The 20,001-nt window shown below is 40.1% G+C and overlaps 1 protein-coding gene across 1 annotated transcript in view; it reads left to right on the top strand.

Annotated features, from left to right (window-relative positions):
- The window catches only part of LOC124643521 (neogenin), a 165,887-nt gene that overhangs the window by 122,508 nt on the left and 23,378 nt on the right, over positions 1 to 20,001 (top strand). Inside the window, exons 2-11 of the mRNA XM_047182527.1 lie at positions 5,187 to 5,376; positions 6,103 to 6,233; positions 7,103 to 7,284; positions 8,016 to 8,380; positions 8,787 to 8,887; positions 9,271 to 9,358; positions 9,800 to 9,941; positions 11,007 to 11,173; positions 11,651 to 11,772; positions 19,265 to 19,601. Of these exons, the coding sequence (XP_047038483.1) occupies positions 5,187 to 5,376; positions 6,103 to 6,233; positions 7,103 to 7,284; positions 8,016 to 8,380; positions 8,787 to 8,887; positions 9,271 to 9,358; positions 9,800 to 9,941; positions 11,007 to 11,173; positions 11,651 to 11,772; positions 19,265 to 19,601 (1,825 nt within the window). The remainder of the gene's footprint in view (positions 1 to 5,186; positions 5,377 to 6,102; positions 6,234 to 7,102; positions 7,285 to 8,015; positions 8,381 to 8,786; positions 8,888 to 9,270; positions 9,359 to 9,799; positions 9,942 to 11,006; positions 11,174 to 11,650; positions 11,773 to 19,264; positions 19,602 to 20,001) is intronic.

Genomic DNA, 20,001 nt, shown 5'->3' on the forward strand with positions numbered 1-20,001 from the left:
TACCAAGTTCCATACACGTACCTCAGTTAAAAATAGTTACTTTTTAATGATGTTACTTGGAAAGTTTTCATACACCTTGTTATAAACCTACTAAACGCAATGAATCAAGTATTTAATTTTCTATTAAAACTTGCCAAGTAACATCATTAAAAAGTAACTATTTTTAACTAAGGTATGTGTATGGAACTTGGTACTTATTCAGATCTCACTTCTTTTATAGGCGAAGCATTCCCATATTATTGAACTTGGCAGTCTTTCACATTTTTGTTTTGGGTGGGATTTCATTTATTTTTGTAAGGTTGTTTATTTTATTTTTTTCTTATGATGAAGTTAGTTAAAGGAATGTCTCATTTATACTATCTTTTAGATTTTTTAATATGCACTATGTTTCTTACAAAGAAATGAACTAGATTAACTAAATGGACTAGATTTACCAACTGACTGACATGACATGTTATCATATATTATGTTCGTGGATCAAAGTTACACATTCGTTATTTTCGAAAGTGATTCACACTTGGCCGTTTTCAGATTTTTATTTTACTTCTAACTACACTATTTTACTTCTAACTAAACTAAATACAAACCATTCGAAGATATATTATATAAATATAGATAAATTTAGTTCGTTTTAGTTCCTTAAGGGTATAAATTTACACCGGGTATAAAACACCTTCATTATTTTACACTTGGCCATTTTCAGATTTTTCCCTTTACCTTGACATAAAGACCTACCTCCATGCCAAATTTCAAGTCAATACGACCATTGGAAGTGGTCTAGGTTTTTGATGAGTGAGTCAGTGAATCAGTCAGTCAGTGAGTGTATAGTAAAAATAGCGATTTTCTGACGTCAATATCTCAAGACCTACAATAGGTATATTAATGAAATTTTGTATTTTAGATAAGTGAGGGGGTCTCAATAGATACTAGAAATTTGATATGCGTAAATAAAATAGATTTTGAGTTACATTGTTGTCGAATTTGGCCCGAAATGGATCGTGTAATATAACCCACGGCCGGTGTGTCGCTTTTTTTGCTCGAACTTGGCGGACACACTGCCGTGTGTCTAGATATGGGAAGTAATGTTTGCTATACAATCACTACATAGTATAAAACAAAGTCGCTTTTTCTGTCCCTATGTCTCTTTGTACGCTTAAAATTTTAAAACTACGCAACCGATTTTCATACGGTTTTTTTTAATAGATAGATTGATTAAAAAGGAAGGTTTATATGTATAATAACATACATTAAATAGTAGGGGAATACTGTTATCCCGTGCGAAGCCGGAGCGGGTCGCTAGTAGTATATATACCTACTCTGCATGCATATTCAAATCGTGATTTGCTTAGCCTTTTCCCTGTTCCCAAATAAAGTTAAAGATATTAATCAGACTTTTACTAACAATGAGACATTGGTTTAATATCTGAGTTTTATAATATCTTTGCGCTACCTATACTTTCATTAGAATTTTACTGTGTGCAATGAATGTTCTGCAAATATAAATAAACTGTTGAAAAATCTGTTTAACTTTATTTATTTTTATTTAAAAAATCATTGTAGTTTTAGATACACATTGTAATTACGGTATAATACCGAGTTCAACTTCTGCGTTCCCCTGCAAAAAGGTCGCCATTGACAATTGTCAATATCGAGTCAGCAGATGTCTCCGATAGCGTGCCCACTGACACACGACTCCCCTGTATGTCGTGTCATGTAATCGGCTGCTGTTTGTATTGTTGGCTTATCTCTAGGGTATGTGCTTTTGGGAAATTTTGAACTGTTTTTTTTGGGGAGTCAAGTGTGGTGAGGTGTGTATAATTGTAGGTAAATAAGATTTAACTCGGCTACTGATAAGCACATGTATATGAGTAGTGTTTCTAGCCCATTTACCGAGGAAGGCTATAGATAGGCTACATTTAATACGAAGTCGTTCCGAAGGGCCGCGGGTGAAACCGCTGGCAGAAGTACAAATACAAGTATGAGATACATAGTTATACAAGCCCAGTGTACTTTGAACAGTGGCTTGTGTTCACAAACCTTTTTAAGGTTTCGTAGGCAATTTTTAGAAAATAAAAACTTGATCACACGATTATTTTTATCGTTCCTGTTACAGCTGCTTTAACGCATTGTGAAATTGTAACTTTCCTATCTTTAAAAACCAAGCACTTACTACCACAACAACCAAATACCCACACACACATACACGTGCATACAAACACACACAAATGAAGCTCTCTCAATTACAATAAACACGTGTGTTTGTGTCCACCTCTGAGATAATCGTTCGTACCTCGGGGGCGCGGCGCTATTCTCTCTTGATAGAAACGCTTGCTGATGACTGTGCCTTGAAGCTTCGGTTTCATGCTCTCGTTTTGAAGTTTTGTTGATTGAGAAGGCACATTTATTTTATAAGCATTTCAAGATCATTTAAGTCTGCTCCCTAGAGCACTAGGTATTTAAGGCGCGCGGATCAAAAAGCTATCCATAGATCTCACATTTTTTTAAAGTAACAAACATACTTTTTAAGCTTTATAGTAAGTAAGTATTATTAAAAATTATAGCAGTTTTTTTTCTACGTTCATAGATTTTAGCGCTTTCTTTGATGTCCTTTAACAAGCTGCAATAAAAAGTGCATTATGTTTACTATTTGTAGTGCATTTCACTGCAAATATCCAATATTCCCTCAGTTTGCATATGACGTGTCGGTTCCCACGCGGCTCGCAAGGACGTGTATGTGGGTCAATAGTTGCCTCCGTGTGATGAAGGATATATTGTACAAACACCAGGTCCTATTGTTGTGTACATTGTGTGTAATACGTAGTGTCCGTATTGACTGTGCTTATAAAATGTAAACAGAATTATAGGATAGTATTTACATGCATAATAGAGAAAATATGGTATTTAAGAGTTTGATGTCTCAAAACTATGTAGTTTCTCTTCAGTTAAAAAGTTTATTAATTTGTATTATCAATAGGTACTTTTATTACTTCTATATCGATATTATAATGTTAAAGAGTTTATTTATTTTCTTGAACGCTCTAATCTCAGAAACTACAGAAGTGAAAAATTGATTTCAGTGTAAGATACGCCATTTATTGATGAAGGCAATAGGCTACTTTCTCTTTCTGGATGCGGGATGTATTTCTTACGGGACATTGGTGGAACCAATGACAGTGGAAGCTCAAAATTTATCATGCATGTCCGACTGACCCCTTCAATCCGAAATCTGCAGTGCAAAAATTATATTAAAAGTAAAAAAATCCAATACTTATTCTATTACACCGCTTTTACAACCCTTCTAAAGCATATTGCAGTAATTAGCCGTGCACTCAAACGATTTAACTCCACAAATTCCTTTACAACATACCGCGTGGTCAGTGCTTTCCCGGCAATGTTCCTGAAGCCAGCGGTTGAGTAATAGTCGCGATAACTGCGCACGCCATGTTTGTTGCCCCATATTTTGTTTGTGTTATTACTGCTACATAAATGCGACTTATACACAAATTCTTACTTCATTTCATAGTATAAAACAAAGTCGCTTTTTCTGCCCCTTTGTCCCTCTGTACCTACGCTTAAATTTTCAAAACTAAGCAACCGATTTTCATGTGTTTTTTTTTTTAATAGATTGAAGTGATTAAAAGGGAAGGTTTACATGTATAATAACATCCATTTAGTATCAGCATTGCACCCGTGCGAACCCGGGCTAGTATAAGATGAATGGGGAAGTACTCCGTTTGTTTGTCTGGCTTTCACAAAAAAAAACCTACTGATTAAATGACACACAGAAAGTGTAAGAAAGGACATATTTTACTTTTTATCCTGGTGCGGGGAGTAGTAACCACAGGCCGTGGGGAAAACGCTGGGTTACTGTATTAAAAAAATACAAAATACATACATATATTGCAAAATTAGTCACAAGTTTAGGCATTTTTTTTCTGCAGTAGGTATGTACAACATAGGCCGGTAATGTCGGATAAGTGAGGAGATTTTATATGCCCATGGGCCCCATATGTTTCATGTAAAATGTATCAATTGATTTATTTTATTTATAAGTTTTGCTTTCACCAAATATGGAAGGATAAACATAACAGATTGAAGCCACAATATTTCTTTAGTTCCGTATTATGCGAGATGGCCCAAATCTTCTGAAAAAGGTGTAAAACGAAAGTAAGGCGTTACATTGTAACAGTGCATTACAGCCTACTCGTGCCTTATACGACGTCTTACAACTCGACCATCTGATGTCTTCAAAAATATGTATGTGAACCACGGAGGAAGGAAAGATAGCGGAGATGCCATAAGAAAGATTGGTCTTCTTGTAGGTCAAGGCAGTATCAGTTAATAGAACTTAACTAGGAATTCGGGTTCCTTGTCGAATCAAAACCAATCTGTCAAAGATTAGTCGTGATTGATTGGTGATTTTATGAGGGGGATCCAAAAAAGGCCTGTACCCGCATTTTGGTGAGCTACTTTCTAAGGCGATTTTGCGTTATGACATCTCCGCTAGTGATTTTGTTCTCCATGACGTCCATCGCACATCTGTTCACATTACAGATGTGCGATTGTTTTGATCGAGTCTTGTGAGTAAATAGCGTGATCTCATGCCAGGGTCAATGTTTATGTTTTTCTTAAAGAATTCTTTTGAACTAAATAAGAAGTTTTGAGGAAAAATTGTGCAAAATCAAAACATCTGATAATACATGCATTTATGGGAGCGCTTGAAATGTTTAGGTTTTTGATGATTTTAATAACATCACTTTTCCTTGTGGTATAAATAGGCCATATTGTCCTATACTGCAAATTGCAATATACAAATTACACTGTATATTAATTTATATAAACAATCAAACAATGTTTAAGGTTCTTCTAACCTACAGACAGACATGCGTTGCTGGGGAGTTTGTTGCGCCAATTCTTCCCAGCTAAAACACGTAGGAAATGGCGAAGGGTGGGCGTTTTAGGGGCCTTTTTTTTGGGGTTGCAGCCAAGTTTGAATAAATGATTTTGATCTATCTAAAGCTGAAGAAGTCAAACTGATATGAGCAATGTTTTCGAAAATTGGTGGGAAGCTGCACTGCCCCTATACATTATTAAGTAGTTCCCACGGGATGCTTTTAAAATAATGGGAAACGGCTAGCCTATGTTACGTACAAAAATGATTAACAGACTTGCCCCTTGTCCCCCAGGTGGCGAGGACCCAGCAGACCCAGGGGTCCGCTTCACGACGGAGCCGGCGGACGCGGTGCTGGCGCCGGGCGAGGCGGCGCTGTTGCCGTGCTCGGCCACCTCGAGGCGCGCCATCCGCCTCGCGTGGCGCCACAGCCTCACCGCCACGCCGACCCGGGACCATGCCATTACGGATACTGATAAGTATAGGTAAGTTGATGTTACTGTTACAGCCTTTTTTATCGTCCCACTGCTGGGCTGCGGCCTCCTCTCACACGGAGAAGGATTGAGCACTAACCACCACGCTTGCTCAATGCGAGTTGGTGATTTCAGACTATATAGTCCAGGTTTCCTCAAGATGTTTTCCTTCACCTTTTTATCAGCTATTGGTGTCCAAGATATAATTGGAAAGTACGTACAAACTTTTGAAAAGTTGCCTGACCTGGAATCGAACCCACGCCCTCATACTCGAGAGGTTGGTTCATTACCCACTAGGCCACCACCACTTCGTTCAGGTGAGTTGTGTTATTCCATCATCATCCTCCGAGACTTTTTTCGAACTATGTTGGGGTTGGCTTCCAGTATAACCGGATTCAGCTGAGTGTTTTACAAGGAACGACTGCCTATCTGAACTCTTCAACCCAGTTACCCGGGCAACCCAATACCCCTTGGTTAAACTGGCTTCAGACTTACTGGCTTATGACTGCCCATAACGACTGCCAAGGATGTTCAATGACAGCCGGTACAGTTTAACGTGCCATCCGAAACAGTCATTGGTGTCCAAGATATACTTAGAAAGTACATACAAACTTAGAAAAGTTGCATTGGTACTTGCCTGACTTGGAATCGAACCCTCGTCCTCATACTCTTCGCCGAGAGGTTGGCTCTTCGCTGCGTCGACGAAGTTTATATTAATTTTAAACACTTGCATTTCAGGAAGCAACTGCCAAACGGTTCGCTATCGATAACGGAGATGTCAGCAGCGCTGGCGGGGCAGTACCAGTGCGTGGCCACCGTGGACGGGGTCGGCACCATCCTGTCGCGAGTCGCCAGCGTCTTCCTAGCCGGTGAGTCCTTTTTTATTTATATATAGATAAAATGGCATGATATGTTCGAGTAATTTTCTTGTATTCAAGAGAGGACGTCGGTACTTCGGTATTTATGTATTTACTAGAGCCTGCATGTGAATCACAGTAAATGAGCTCAGCTTGAGGCTTAAGTGAACCTCTAAAATCGTCTACATAGAAGTCATCAGCACTATACAAACCAAACAACAATTTGCAAGCTCTAAGACCCTTACTTCAATACTATCAACCGTTTACCTCATCCCCCGTACCTGTTTGTCACATCATCTGAGAGGTCGGACCCTACGAGATGCGCCGGACGTCGATAAGAGAGCGCGGAGACATCGGTTGCCGGAACTCCGGCGCCGGGACCCAAGCTATTGTGTGCATTTGTCAGGGGATGTATTGTGTCTATAATGTAGTCGGAATTGAAGTCTTAGAATTGACAGGACTGATCGAGATGGCGGTTTTAAAAATGGTGTAATTGAGGTCCGGTAATTCTTAGTCAAATGGATCGTCAAAACTAAGAGATGTAGTAAAAAAGCTTTTATCCACTTTTTGCTCTATAGACTAGATGATATCGAATATCCTTAGTTTAATTAATTCACGATAGCGGTAGGTAAATTAGTCCAATTTTCGTCTAGATAAATTGTGAAGATTTTCAGGTTCTTTTTTTCTACTTCCATCACAAATATCTTCATTTTCAAACTAATGAAAGTTTTGATCTATTTCTTCAAGCTCTAGATGATGCAAAGAGCTGTTCTCTTTCCTCGCCAATCTGTGGCACAATTGCCAATACCCACCTTGCTGCGCCATCATTTTATTACCACCTACCTTGTCTTCTCTAACCATATCCTCATCTCCATTTACAGAGGTACCGGAGCTAGTGGGCGGCGCTCGCTCGGTGCTGGGGTCGGCGGGCGGCGCGGCGCTGCTGTCGTGCGGGGTGCGCGCCCCGTCGCGGCTGGCGCTGCGCCTGCTGTCCGCCGCGCCCGACAGGAAGGTGTACGGCGCCGCCCGGCTGCACAACGCGCCGCCGCTGCTCAAGCTGAACGTGAGTACACTTGCCGGGGCTAGTGGGGGCGCCGCGCTGCTGTCCGCCGCGCCCGACAGGAAGGTGTACGGCGCCGCCCGGCTGCACAACGCGCCGCCGCTGCTCAAGCTGAACGTGAGTACACTTGCCGGGGCTAGTGGGGGCGCCGCGCTGCTGTCCGCCGCGCCCGACAGGAAGGTGTACGGCGCCGCCCGGCTGCACAACGCGCCGCCGCTGCTCAAGCTGAATGTGAGTACCGACACGCCGCCGGGGCTAGTGGGCGGCGAGGCCAACAGGCTACACAACACAAGATACCAACTGATGGGGTCATGGCTGTAATCGCATTGAGGAGTACATTTATAGGATTCCATTCTTATTGAAAGACTGCAGAGGCGGATTCAGCTTTCGAAAAAAGTTATGAACACATCCACGCGATATGGTTGAAAAATCAGGCAAATATTATATTAAAAAAAACACAACGGCTGAATTGAGAACCTCCTCCTTTTTGGGAAGTCGATTAAAAATGTGATTATGGTTGCTGCATAAAGGAAAAGTACATAGGGATAGAACAAAGGAGATTAAGTAGGTAAGTACATAAGGGGAGCACATAAGGGAGTTCATAACAAACTACATAACAGCGTACACATTTACGTTCTTCCCTTCGAAGAAATAAGTGTGACGATCTTAGTATCTAAACGTGCTGATGTGTCTTTCTTGATCCCAAGTCTTACTAATGACCCGTAACTTTGCAGGTGACGTGGCTGAAGAACGGCCAGCCACTGCGCATGGAGAGCACGCGCATGTGGGTGACGCCCAGCGGAGCCCTGGAGATAGAGCCGCTGCGGCACCACGACGCCGCCGTGTACGCCTGCCGCGTGTCGCTGGCGAACGCGCCCAGTCAACACAAGTATGTTGTAGTGTCGGGGAGTGAGTGTAACACCCAGGTGACGCACCACGACGCCGCCGTGTACGCCTGCCGCGTGTCGCTGGCGAACGCGCCCAGTCAACACAAGTATGTTGTAGTGTCGGGGAGTGAGTGTAACACCCAGGTGACGCACCACGACGCCGCCGTGTACGCCTGCCGCGTGTCGCTGGCGAACGCGCCCAGTCAACACAAGTATGTTGTAGTGTCGGGGAGTATATGGTGTAACACCCGGGTGACGAGACTGAACAACAGTTTGATTCATCTGGTTGAAAATATTTCGTTTTTACGGCACGGACAACAGGGGAACAGACTCAGCAGTCAAGAGAGGCCAAAAATCGATCAATAAGTATATTTTCTTTTATCAAAATGGCCCTTCCAATAATACCCACCATTTCCAGTGAGAGTTGAACCTCAGAAAGTCAGGCTGTCATATTATAAGTCGATGCCAAAACATTGGGCAGCATGATATCTCAAGACCGCAAAGTAGATGAAAGATTTAAAAAAAAAAAACAATTTTGTCCCCAAATAAGCATGAGATCAATTTGTTTCATCTGATGTTCTCAACGAGTGTCTCACCGAGTGTCATGCAATGTGTCAGGACAAGCGCGGAGACGGAGCTGCGCGTGAGTGCGGAGCCGGCCAGCGCGGAGTCAGCGCCGCGCTTCATCGCCACGCCGCCGCCGCTCACCGTCATGGAAGGTAACCACAAACATTGCGTGGTTTCTCTATCTAGCCACGTGGCTTGCTACTTACAAACAACAACGCGTTACGTACCGGCTAATGGTTAACATTGAATAAATACAAACAAGAAAAATCTGCCGTATACCGTTGAAGAGTTCTTTGGATATTTTGTTGCGAAGGTTTTACCCGATTTATATAATTAAAATTTATTTGATTTATCGATTTCTTATAGTTTATTCTCTAGTTAGACTCATAATAACATGTAGACTTGATCATAATGAGACCTTTCCAATAAAAAAAATGATTTTTTTATGGAAGTGAATAAACCTTGATGGAGTTTTGTTGGCTTAAAATGAAGCATTTAAAAACATCTGTGACTGACTGAAGGGTTCGTATTTCAGGAGCGTCAGTAACATTTGACTGCGCGGCGGTGGGTAACCCCAAGCCGGAGATGTCGTGGCTAAACAACGGTGCTGCCATCGATCTAAGGTAAACACTTTAATTCGTATGTACGATATTCAGAACAGTTCAGTTTTTGATGGATTGGAAACTAAAATAGGCCAAGAGGCCAGTAACTTTACTATGATTTTTGATTGATCATGTTTTTGGTTTTATAGTCGCCAGCACATAATATTGCAAGGATTTGGGTATTTTCGCGCATCATGCAGTTAGTGACAGTAAAAGGTTGTTTAATTTATGATATAATTTATTATTTGTAATCATGTTTGCTTAGAAGAAATACGACCGCTTTACAGCTAACGACTCTTACTAAGTGCTGGTAACTATACTATGTTATTTATCAGAAGCAGTATGTATGTAACTCCTTTGCGTGATTGTCCCGTGACCTAGACTCTCGCTTCTACCAGAAGCAGTTTAGCTGTTGATTTGATGTTCTTGCTAAGGTAGTCATGTATCTTCCTACTCCCCCAGCGACCTGGACTCGCGCTTCTACCTGGTGGGGTCGGGCTCGCTGCGCGTGCAGTCGGCCCGCGCGCTGGACGCCGGCGCCTACACCTGCCGCGCGCACAACCGCCTCGACTCCGCCGACCACTCCACGCAGCTGCATGTGCTCGTATGTATCAGATTCCGGACCGGTTTATCCCCGAACTCATGGGAGGACCTAGCCACCCAAAGATCTGAGTGGCGTAAGGCAATTCATCAAGGACTAGAAAACTTCGAGTCCCATCGTCTTGAAGACCTTGATGGTAAACGCCTGGCCCGTAAAACTCGTCCTAAACCGACGTATAATTATACCTTTAATGCAAACGGAGAGCTCTACTGTGCATCATGTGACCGAGTTTTTAAAAACAAATCCGGGTTCGCAAGTCACTACCGGGCCCATGAGCGAAGACAGATTGCCGGGAATTGACAGGGTGTCGCCGTCGACGGACACGTCTGGGAGGACATCATCATCATCATCAGATACTCAATATTCAATCTTACCGAAAGCGGACGTGGACGCCATTATTTATAGTTCGGCCATTCAGAGAATGCGTTCCTGACACGTCGCGATTGAACTGACGACGTAACTTTGCAATGGCGTTGCAGTTACGATAAAAATATTTTTGCTGGTTGTTTACCGTTTTAACAATTGAGGAGCATTAAAACAACATTATTATATCAATAATCAATGAATGTTATTACGTCGTCAGTTCAATCGCGACGTGTCAGGAACGCATTCTCTGAATGGCCGAACTATAATTTAAGTAAAGAAAGGGAGGATAGGGGTTTGCTGCCTTAACATAACAAAATTAATTGTAATCCTTGGCCATGAAGTGATGTCCTCTTCTCCGATTGTCAGCTACGGCGACCGTTCTGTTATAAGTAGATCAACCAGCTGCGCAGGACATATGTATAGTGTACAAGAATTAGTGTTATTCTTTCACTCTCATATCCCAATGGGACGACAATCCGACACCACCAAAAAGATTACAAACAGAATTATTGCCTTTGTTCGTACCTCTGATATATTCCAATAATTTAAGGTTCCATTTTGAAATGTTCATAAACCTACAGACAGACGTGGTACTTACTACACATAGAATGTGGTTACAGATGGACTTCCATTATTCTTAATCTGTATTCTGTGCATGTTACTGTGTACATAAACTATTATCATGTGTGTTTTCCCCTGCAGACCCCTCCCCGCGTCACGCTAGCAGGCGGGCCGGTGGTGACGGCGCGAGCTCGCGGCGACGTGACGCTGCGCTGCGAGGCGCGCGGGCGGCCGGCGCCGCGCGTGGCGTGGCTCAAGGACGGCGACCCGCTCACGCCGAACAACCACGACATCGCGCTCGTCGACGGGTGAGCAGGGGGGAGGGGGAAACCATGGAAAACAATATTGCTAGCGGAGGTGCCGTAACGGAAAATCTCCTAAAAAAGTAGCGCGACAAAATGCGGGTTTGCAGGGGACGAGGATCGTTACTGTCTCCGCCTTTATACGCCTTCATTAGACCTGATATTTTTTTGTAACAGCGAAATTGTTGACAGATGTCGTAAAAAATCCGAACGCCTCGTTAGTTCACTCGTAACTGATCATTTTAGTAATGCTCACCACACGTATTTGACCTAGAGGAAGGCGCCTGACCTGTATGTATTATGGTATCTCCGCTCATCTTTCCTTAGTTCGTGTCACAAACCAACATGTGATGTTCTTTCTATGACGACAAAACCTTTGATTGTATCCTAGCTGGGCAGCATTTCGCGCAAGTAATGTTCTATAGCCACAAAAAGTTTGCCAGCATCCTAGCAAGCCAGCTGTAACATGGTCTCCTATCGCAGGTCATCCCTCCGCATCCAAGGCGTGCTGCGCGTGGACGCGGGCATGTTCCAGTGCGTGGCCAGCTCCGCCGCCGGCCAGGCCGTCGCCGCCCTGCGTCTGCGCGTGCTGCCGCCTGATGACGGTATGTACATAGAAGCTAGTGTGCATTGGTCCATAGATAAAGACTTATATATTATACAAAATTGTTAGTATAGAAAAACATAAATCTATGTTAGTACCACTTCACTATGTCACACTATATGGATGGATACTGTTTATCCTTTTGAGTAGGTCATAATTCGCCAGTGTGTATTAAGAGCGTGTATGTCAACCGCGCGCCATTTGGCCTACAAAGGTACTTTTCAAACCACTGTTTCTAATTAACTACTTATCCTATAACTATGTTAATTTTTAATAAAGCAAGGTAATTTCACTGTCTATATAGTTAATTGAACATAAATTTCAATTTGTGTAGATTAAATACTGAAAACCCCTATAACGTAACAGATGTTTTATAAAATTCCCGTTCAGCGTCTATTTCGAAGCTTAAATTCATGTGAAAACAGTGGCAAATCTAATTATATTTATTTTTTTACTCATAGACGAAATCCCCATGCCTATAGTTAGTTGAAAACATTTTTTGATTTAGGTCTCTATCTTTCAGAAAAAAATATTTTAACAATGTGAAAAATTGTGAATTTCAAATGCTTTTTTTACCTACCTATCTCACTTAATTTAATATAACAATTATTTACTATAGTAATATAACTCTTTCTTTAAAACATAAACTTTATATTATAATTTAATCTCTCGTTTTTATTTTTTTATAAATTATTTAAAAACTACTATAAAACGCTACACGCGAGTCAACTCTAACCAGACCGCCGCGAGGCTTCACAGAGAGAGGACGTGTCGCTCCGTCATATCGCGTAGGGTGAATAACCTCTGCCGCGGATGCCGAGAATAGAGTACATTTCAAGCGCGACCAACATATCTTGATACATTACTATTTTATTTAGAGCTCAATTTTGAAGCATATTTTTTTTATCGATGGAATTGAAATTTTGTTTGAACGTTCAGTTTTAATGACAATGTATGATTCTATATCCAATATGGCGGTATACCCAAGATGGAGAAACAAATGTTTTAATGCATTCCTACGATATGGGTATCAAATGAAAGGGCTTGCTATAAATAACTCGAAAAAAAAAAAATGTGTCGCGAGTCTTAATCCAATATGGCGGATTCCTTAGGCTAGAAATCACTTATTGCAGATGTATGTTACCAATCGAGCTATAATTTTATTTATATGTTCATTTTGGATGTACCCAAATTTTGACTTTTGACCCCGAATAACTTTTGAAGCATATAGGATAGAAAACTTAAAACTTTATTTGCAATGGTAAACCCAAGCTCTTCACCAATATTTTGCTTTCCGGTAATTGTTGCTATTTGACCACAATTTTTCTGTCTGGATGGACTGGACCATTCATATAAACAATCAATTTTTCAAATCGGTCCAGGCGTCTTTGAGAAATCGAGAACAATCAAATTGAGAACAATCACAAAACAATCTAATTGAAACCTCCTCCTTTTTTTGAAATCGGTTAAAATACAGAAACTCTTAACATTGCCATTAATCATCAGTCGACTATTTAGTACTGTTGAAAATTGTATGTAATAACCAAGGTTTTCATAGGTGCCCGATTTTTTTGCAAAAGAGTGTAAGTATTAACGACTTATTTTCATGCTTTTATATTTTAGTCATGCATAGACTTACACTATTTTCTCGCTATTAACTATTTACTAAATAATATATTTTTGTTCTACCAATTTCACTCGAAAGGATTTATTTATTTATTTTATTTATTTTATTAAGGTCAGCCAACAATTGTTTACACATTACATTTTTACAAACTTGAGTAATACATATAAAAGCACGTGTAACAATTTCTTAAAGGCTAACACCACATGCAAAGAAAACGGTTATTAAATTGTGAATTAAAAAAAAAAAAAAAAAGAAGTAATTTGGTTACCAAAATTAATAATTAAGCACAAACAAACAATTATACTTTCAGGACCAATTAAGAATGATTACAATAAAATAAAATTGAAATAAGATCAAAAAACATTAACAATTGAATAAATATTAAACATTGAAAAATTAAAACAAAATAAAAAAAATAATAAACAATTAACGTACAATAAAATGAGCAATTCACGATTTATATTCTAACAATTGGGTTATCCACAATTACTCGACAAAGTCCACTGGCACTATCCTGGTGTATGTCTATAAAATCGCTGTAGTTGTTTAAAATCCTAGACAACCTGGGAATTGGCGAGTTCGCGCCTAGCACAGTCCTCCGCAATGGTGGGCAGAGTGGTGTTAATACAGTTCTGGGGTATCTAGACGGTGCACGGATTCTAATAAGGTGATCTTCACACTGCCCCGCATCACGCTGCATCTTGCGTGTCGACGCACCTACGCGCGTTCCTGCGGGAGTGCAGATCTGCATCATCGTGCGGGTTTTTCACGCACTCACGCGCGTAGGTGCGTTTTGTAAATTCACGCACAGCGAGTTCCATTTTCAAATAAACACGTCACGCCCATTCAAAATCACGCGCGGCATTGCGGGATTCAGTGTGCCATACCTTGCGTCTCGCCCCACACCTACGCGCGGGGGTGCGTGTTTCTCCGCATGTATGTGCGTGATCCGCATGAACGCGCGTGGATGCATTTTCAGTGTGTTGGACTATGCGTGTTTTCCATACAAACGGAGATATTTCCATACAACGGAAAAAAACGCATCCACGCACTACGCTGCATCATGCGGGGCAGTGTGATAATCGCCTAAGACTTAACAATTGAGGACAGTCTATTTTGTGTCTTAATAATTTGTACAGGAATACAGCATCGATTATATCTCTACGCGTTGACAAGGTACGCATTTTATAGTAGTAGAGACGGATCCTATAGGAATGTAGGCGTTTGGATCTTCCTTCGGAAAATGCCAGGTGCCACAGAAACCGCTTCTGTACACGCTCAATCCTCAATGTATGAACGGCATAGTGGGGTCTCCACACAACACTGCAATATTCTAGAATACTTCGCACGAGGCTGTAGTACAGCATTATTTTGGTTTTATTATGAAAGCCCCTAGAATTCCGCACTACAAATCCTAACATTTTTGAAGCTTTTTTAGTAATACTTTCCATGTGTGGCTCAAAAGTTACTTTTTTATCGTACACCACTCCTAGATCCTTAATTGTCTCTAGTTCCTGAAGCCTTTCATTATTTATAAAATACTCTGTGCTAAAGATGTTAGTTTTCCTCGTGAATTTTACATGATAACATTTTTAGGGTTCCGGACCTCGAAAGGAAAAAACGGAACCCTTATAGGATCACTTTGTTGTCCGTCTGTCTGTCTGTCTGTCTGTCTGTCTGTCTGTCTGTCTGTCAAGACCCTTTATCTTAAGAACGCGTGGACGTATCAAGCTGAAATTCACATGAAATACTCGGGTCTATTGTCCCTTTAGGTTGTGAAAATATCAAGCTTCTAAGCCAAGCCAATCAAAAGATACAACCGATTATGTCGATATTTTCAACAAATTCTCGACACTCGCAAAGGAATCAAAACCTAAAGGGTACTTCCCGTAAACTCAGAATCTTGAAATTTGGCATGAAGCATTGTTATATAATGCAAATATAGGAAAAATTGCGAAAATCTCATTTTTTTGTTATATAATTTAATAAAAATATTTTAATAAAATGAAACTTACTACCTTATTTCTCACGAACGAATAAAGGTACCAAATTGAAATTTATACCAAATACCTAGGTCTATTGTCCCTTTAAGCAATGAAAAAATCAAACTTCTAAGTTAACGCGATCAAAAGATACAGCAGTTTTACCGACACCTTAGACGAATTTCCGTTACACGCTAGGGAATCAAAACCTACAAGGTACTTCCCGTGAACTCAGAATCTTAAAATTCGGCACGAAGCAATGTTATATAGTACAGATAAAGGAAAAATTGCGAAAATGATAAATTTGAGGTTACATAAAATATTAAAATATTATTTTTGCTTACATTATATAAAATATTTTTTTAATAATTATAAACTTACTACCTACCCTTTTTCACATGAACGCGTAGAGATATTAAAGTTTTGAATAAAAAGTGAAATTCATATCAAACACTTCTTAAATATAATGGCCTCTAAACTGTGAAAAATTTTAAATCATTCAAAGGTCATTGGGCACCTTAGTATGAAAACCATACCCACGGTGGATACGAACGAAATATAGCACAGTACAATGATAAAGGCTCTGATTTACTATGGCATTAGTCGCATCAATGTGACGACCTCGATGGCGCAATGGTCATCATGCCGGACCGCCGAACCTGAGGTCCCGGGTTCGATTCCCGGTTCGGTCGACATTTGTGTGATGAGCATGCTTGTTGGCCGTGGTCTGGGTGTTATGATATGTATTTATAAATATGTATATATGTAGCTATATGTAGTTTATCAGTTGTGTTAGCACCCATAACACAAGTTAATAAATAACTTACCATGGGGTTAACCGTATAAAAAAAAAAAAAAAAAAAAAAAAAAAAAAAAAAAAAAAAAAATGTGAACCATGGGAATCTAGAGAAAATCAGGTGTAAACATCAAATATTTTCCTTATTTCAATGGGGAATTTAAACGACCAAGTTTGACGGATTTGAGAAATCATTTCTTTGTAGTGAAAGAGTATACTCGCCGTTTATTTCCATTGTCATCAGGTCAGGATCTGATGATGGAAATCCTGAGAAATCGAGGGCAACTATCAGAAATTGTAGGCATGCATAGGATTAAAACTTGATTCTCAGATGTATGTCTGGTGATACTATCAAACAGTGAAGGTTTAGAGCTTATCTGATGATGGAGACGTGAGAAAGTCGAGAGAACTCGGTATGTTTTAGTCACGTCGTGTTTGGGCTTATATTATTCGTATTGACGAGAACTTTTCACAAAAGTTAAAAATAAAAACTATTTACAAAAAAAAAAAACAACTTCTAAAACAACAAGAAAACAGGGGCCCGATTCTCCTAATTTTACTTAAGCGCCATTCGATTCACGTTCGACTCGATTCGACTGAGATCCAATCCCGACTCGATTACGATTGAAGCGTATGTGGCATTCCGCTATTTTTTCTTTGAAATAAACGTTTTTATCCTTTTCTGTCATTCAATAATGAATCATTTTGTCTGCAAATGATTTACGATTGCAAAATGATTGTACAGCAAACTACCGTATAGACCAAAATCATCAAAATAGCAGACCAATCGCACACCAATCAAATGTCAATCGAGTACGATTGGTCTTTTATTAGTAGCAGAATGCCCGATATGGTTAAAACTGCTATTACGATCATATTGCGATTCGATTTCTATTAGATTTTGACATTATTAACTTAGGAGAATCGGGGCCCTGATGATGCATCCTCTAGACACCGACTTCTAGACCGATGCACCTAACATCTTTTTAATTTCTTTCTTGCTTTTGTTTTCCTGTTGCTTTTTTATATGTTTGAAGTTGGATTTGTTTGTAAAATGCTACAAAATAAAATAATGCCGACTTTATAAAACAAAGAAAGGGACAGAATTACACTTTTGTCAAGGCTCTAGAAACGTAAAGCCAGCAGCCCCGAATCCTACTCTCTACAAGTCGTTGTTACAATTCGACAGCTACAAGTCGTCAGGCGGTTTCGAAAAAAACCTGAAACTGGGGCTCTTTAGGTGATTAATCCCTCAAAAATAAAAGATCCCATTCCTGCAATGGCTGCTTTAACCCAAGTTAGTAGTGAATTCTCATCACCTAAAATAAAATAAGCTCCAACACAAGGTTACGTTATAAATTGTAAAGGAGTTCCCATAACTATATCTGATCTTAGCTGTCGATCCCACAATGGCAGTCAAACCTATCTTTGTGGAAAGTCTTCGCCAATACGAATAAAATAAGCCCAAACACGTGGTAGTTGCAACATACCGTTCAGGAGTTCCCTTGACTCTCTGTAGTCTCCATAATCAAATCAGCTCCAAACCTTCACTGTTTACCAGTACCCTCAAAAATACACTCACTCTCTAAAATATTCAAGAGTTGCCCTCGATTTCTCAGGGTTTCCAGATCCTCATCAGATCCTGGTCATCCGGATTGGCACCTTCCTTCTTTATAAAATGTCTTTAACAATAAAAACTAGCATTGCAACCTGTACAATCCTCTGAAACTGCTTGTCTTTTATATTTTTCAAACGATCCTGGACATTCGTCTTCATGGAATTTTAATAAAATATTTATATTCAAAGAAACGTCATACCATTCTCCACGATTTAAAACTACTTTGATTCATGTCCGCCACTTTTTACAAAGCGGGTCAGATATGCCCCATGACCTTTAAGACATAATTAGTTATTTTCAATCAGATTTCTGAATGATGACTATAAAATGTTGTATATAAATAACTTCAATAAAATAACTTTTACAAGGTACTGGCCTACTATTTTAGTTATATTATAAAATAAAAAATATTAACTATTTTGACTCTCACGAAATTACCATAACTATGATTGTTCTAAACTGAACGGTTGGCGCGAAACTCACTTTTTATCTATACAGCATTTGTACGGAACCCTCGGTGCGCGAGTCCGACTCGCACTTGGCCGGTTTATTTTAAATTAAGTTGCATTTTATTGATTTTGCACCATTCAGTAACATTGTTGAGGTCGTCCTGTAAAAGAGTACTATCATGTGGTGATACAATCGCCCGCGCGAATTTTAAATCATCGGCATATAAAAAAGGTTCAGAGTGATGGAAACATTGAGGGAGGTCGTTAATAAATATGTTGAATAAAATTGGGGCTAATTGAGATCCCTGGGGAGCGCCGGACAGTATACTGTAGTTTGAGGATTGAAAGCCGTTGACCACCACAAAGAATTCACGTCCCATCAGGTAAGATTTTAGCCATTGCAGAAGAGATCCTGTGATACCGTAGGCTGAGAGCTTATGTATTAAGATAGAGTGAGACATAACATCGAAGGCCTTACTAAAGTCCGTATATATGACATCAAATTGTTTGTTTGCGTCCACAGCTTGAACAAGAGTCTCTGTAAAGGCAACTAGGTTTGTAGGATCAAAATGGTTTGTGTGACTATACGTGAAGTATGATAGGCACGCACACAGCCGCGACGCTAGTCTGCGCGATTTTTTGCGTTGAATTACCTAAAGTTGACATCGCGCGCCGAGCGTACACGCTCTTAACATAAGAATGTTGTGATTCCTTGATCACTTTGACGTTGGGAGTCCCTATGTCCATTTTTAGGGTAAATCCCAGATCCTATTTTTGTTTGTTTTTAAGATGACACCCAAAAAGTGTGTTTTTATATTATAATTTTTTGTTGACTTTCTCTTTGTGTTCTGAAAAGAATATTTTCGTTTATTTCGTTGTGCTTTTTTTTTCGATTTTGTTGTTTTTCATTATTTCGTACAAAAAATGTACTTAATTTATTTCTTTCTTTTATTATTTTTATGATTTCATTTTTTTTTATTTTTATTTAAATTTTTCGTTTTCCTAACCCCGTTCCTTACAGAGCTTACCAACATCACAATAGACTCGTCGAACCACGACACCGACCAGGACCTAGTCCCCCCACCTGGTGAAGACGAAGATTTCCTCGGAGAGACTTCCTCAGCGTACACGTCAGAGCCTGACGTGGAATATGAGGAGTACACTGACGATGATATGTTGCACCCGGGCGAAGGGCTGGAGCTGGAGCGAGACAACGGCACTGCGGTGTCGGCGCCGCGGGGGCTGCGGGCCGTCATCGTGAAGCACCGCTTCGTGACGCTGAGCTGGGAGCCGCCCGCGCAGCTCGAGGGGGACCTCACGGGGTATGCTGTCGTGTATCGAGTCAAGGGGAGTGAGAGGTGAGGATATATTCAAATCAAAAATTGTATGTGTCTTTTTAGAAAAATATATTCGTTAAAAGAAAATTGTTAATGAAAGTTTATAAATCTAGTAAATTCTGTGCTTTCAATTGTGCATTGACCTACCAATAAGTCAGTTTTTTGAACATTGGAACAATACTTAAAATTATGTAACAGAGTTAGTTACTACATACATATATTTGACCATTGGAATCGTACATGCTTCTAATCCTACTTATAAATGTGAAAGTTTGTGAGAATGTATGGATGTATGTTTGTTATTCAATCACGCAAAAACGGCTGGACCGATTTGATTGAAATTTGGTATGTAGATAGGTGATACCCTGGATTAACACATAGGCTACTTTTTAGCAACACACCACGCGGGCGAAGCCGCTGG

The sequence above is a fragment of the Helicoverpa zea genome, chromosome 27, assembly GCF_022581195.2.
Source record: "Helicoverpa zea isolate HzStark_Cry1AcR chromosome 27, ilHelZeax1.1, whole genome shotgun sequence".
In the NCBI taxonomy this organism is placed as follows: domain Eukaryota; kingdom Metazoa; phylum Arthropoda; class Insecta; order Lepidoptera; family Noctuidae; genus Helicoverpa; species Helicoverpa zea.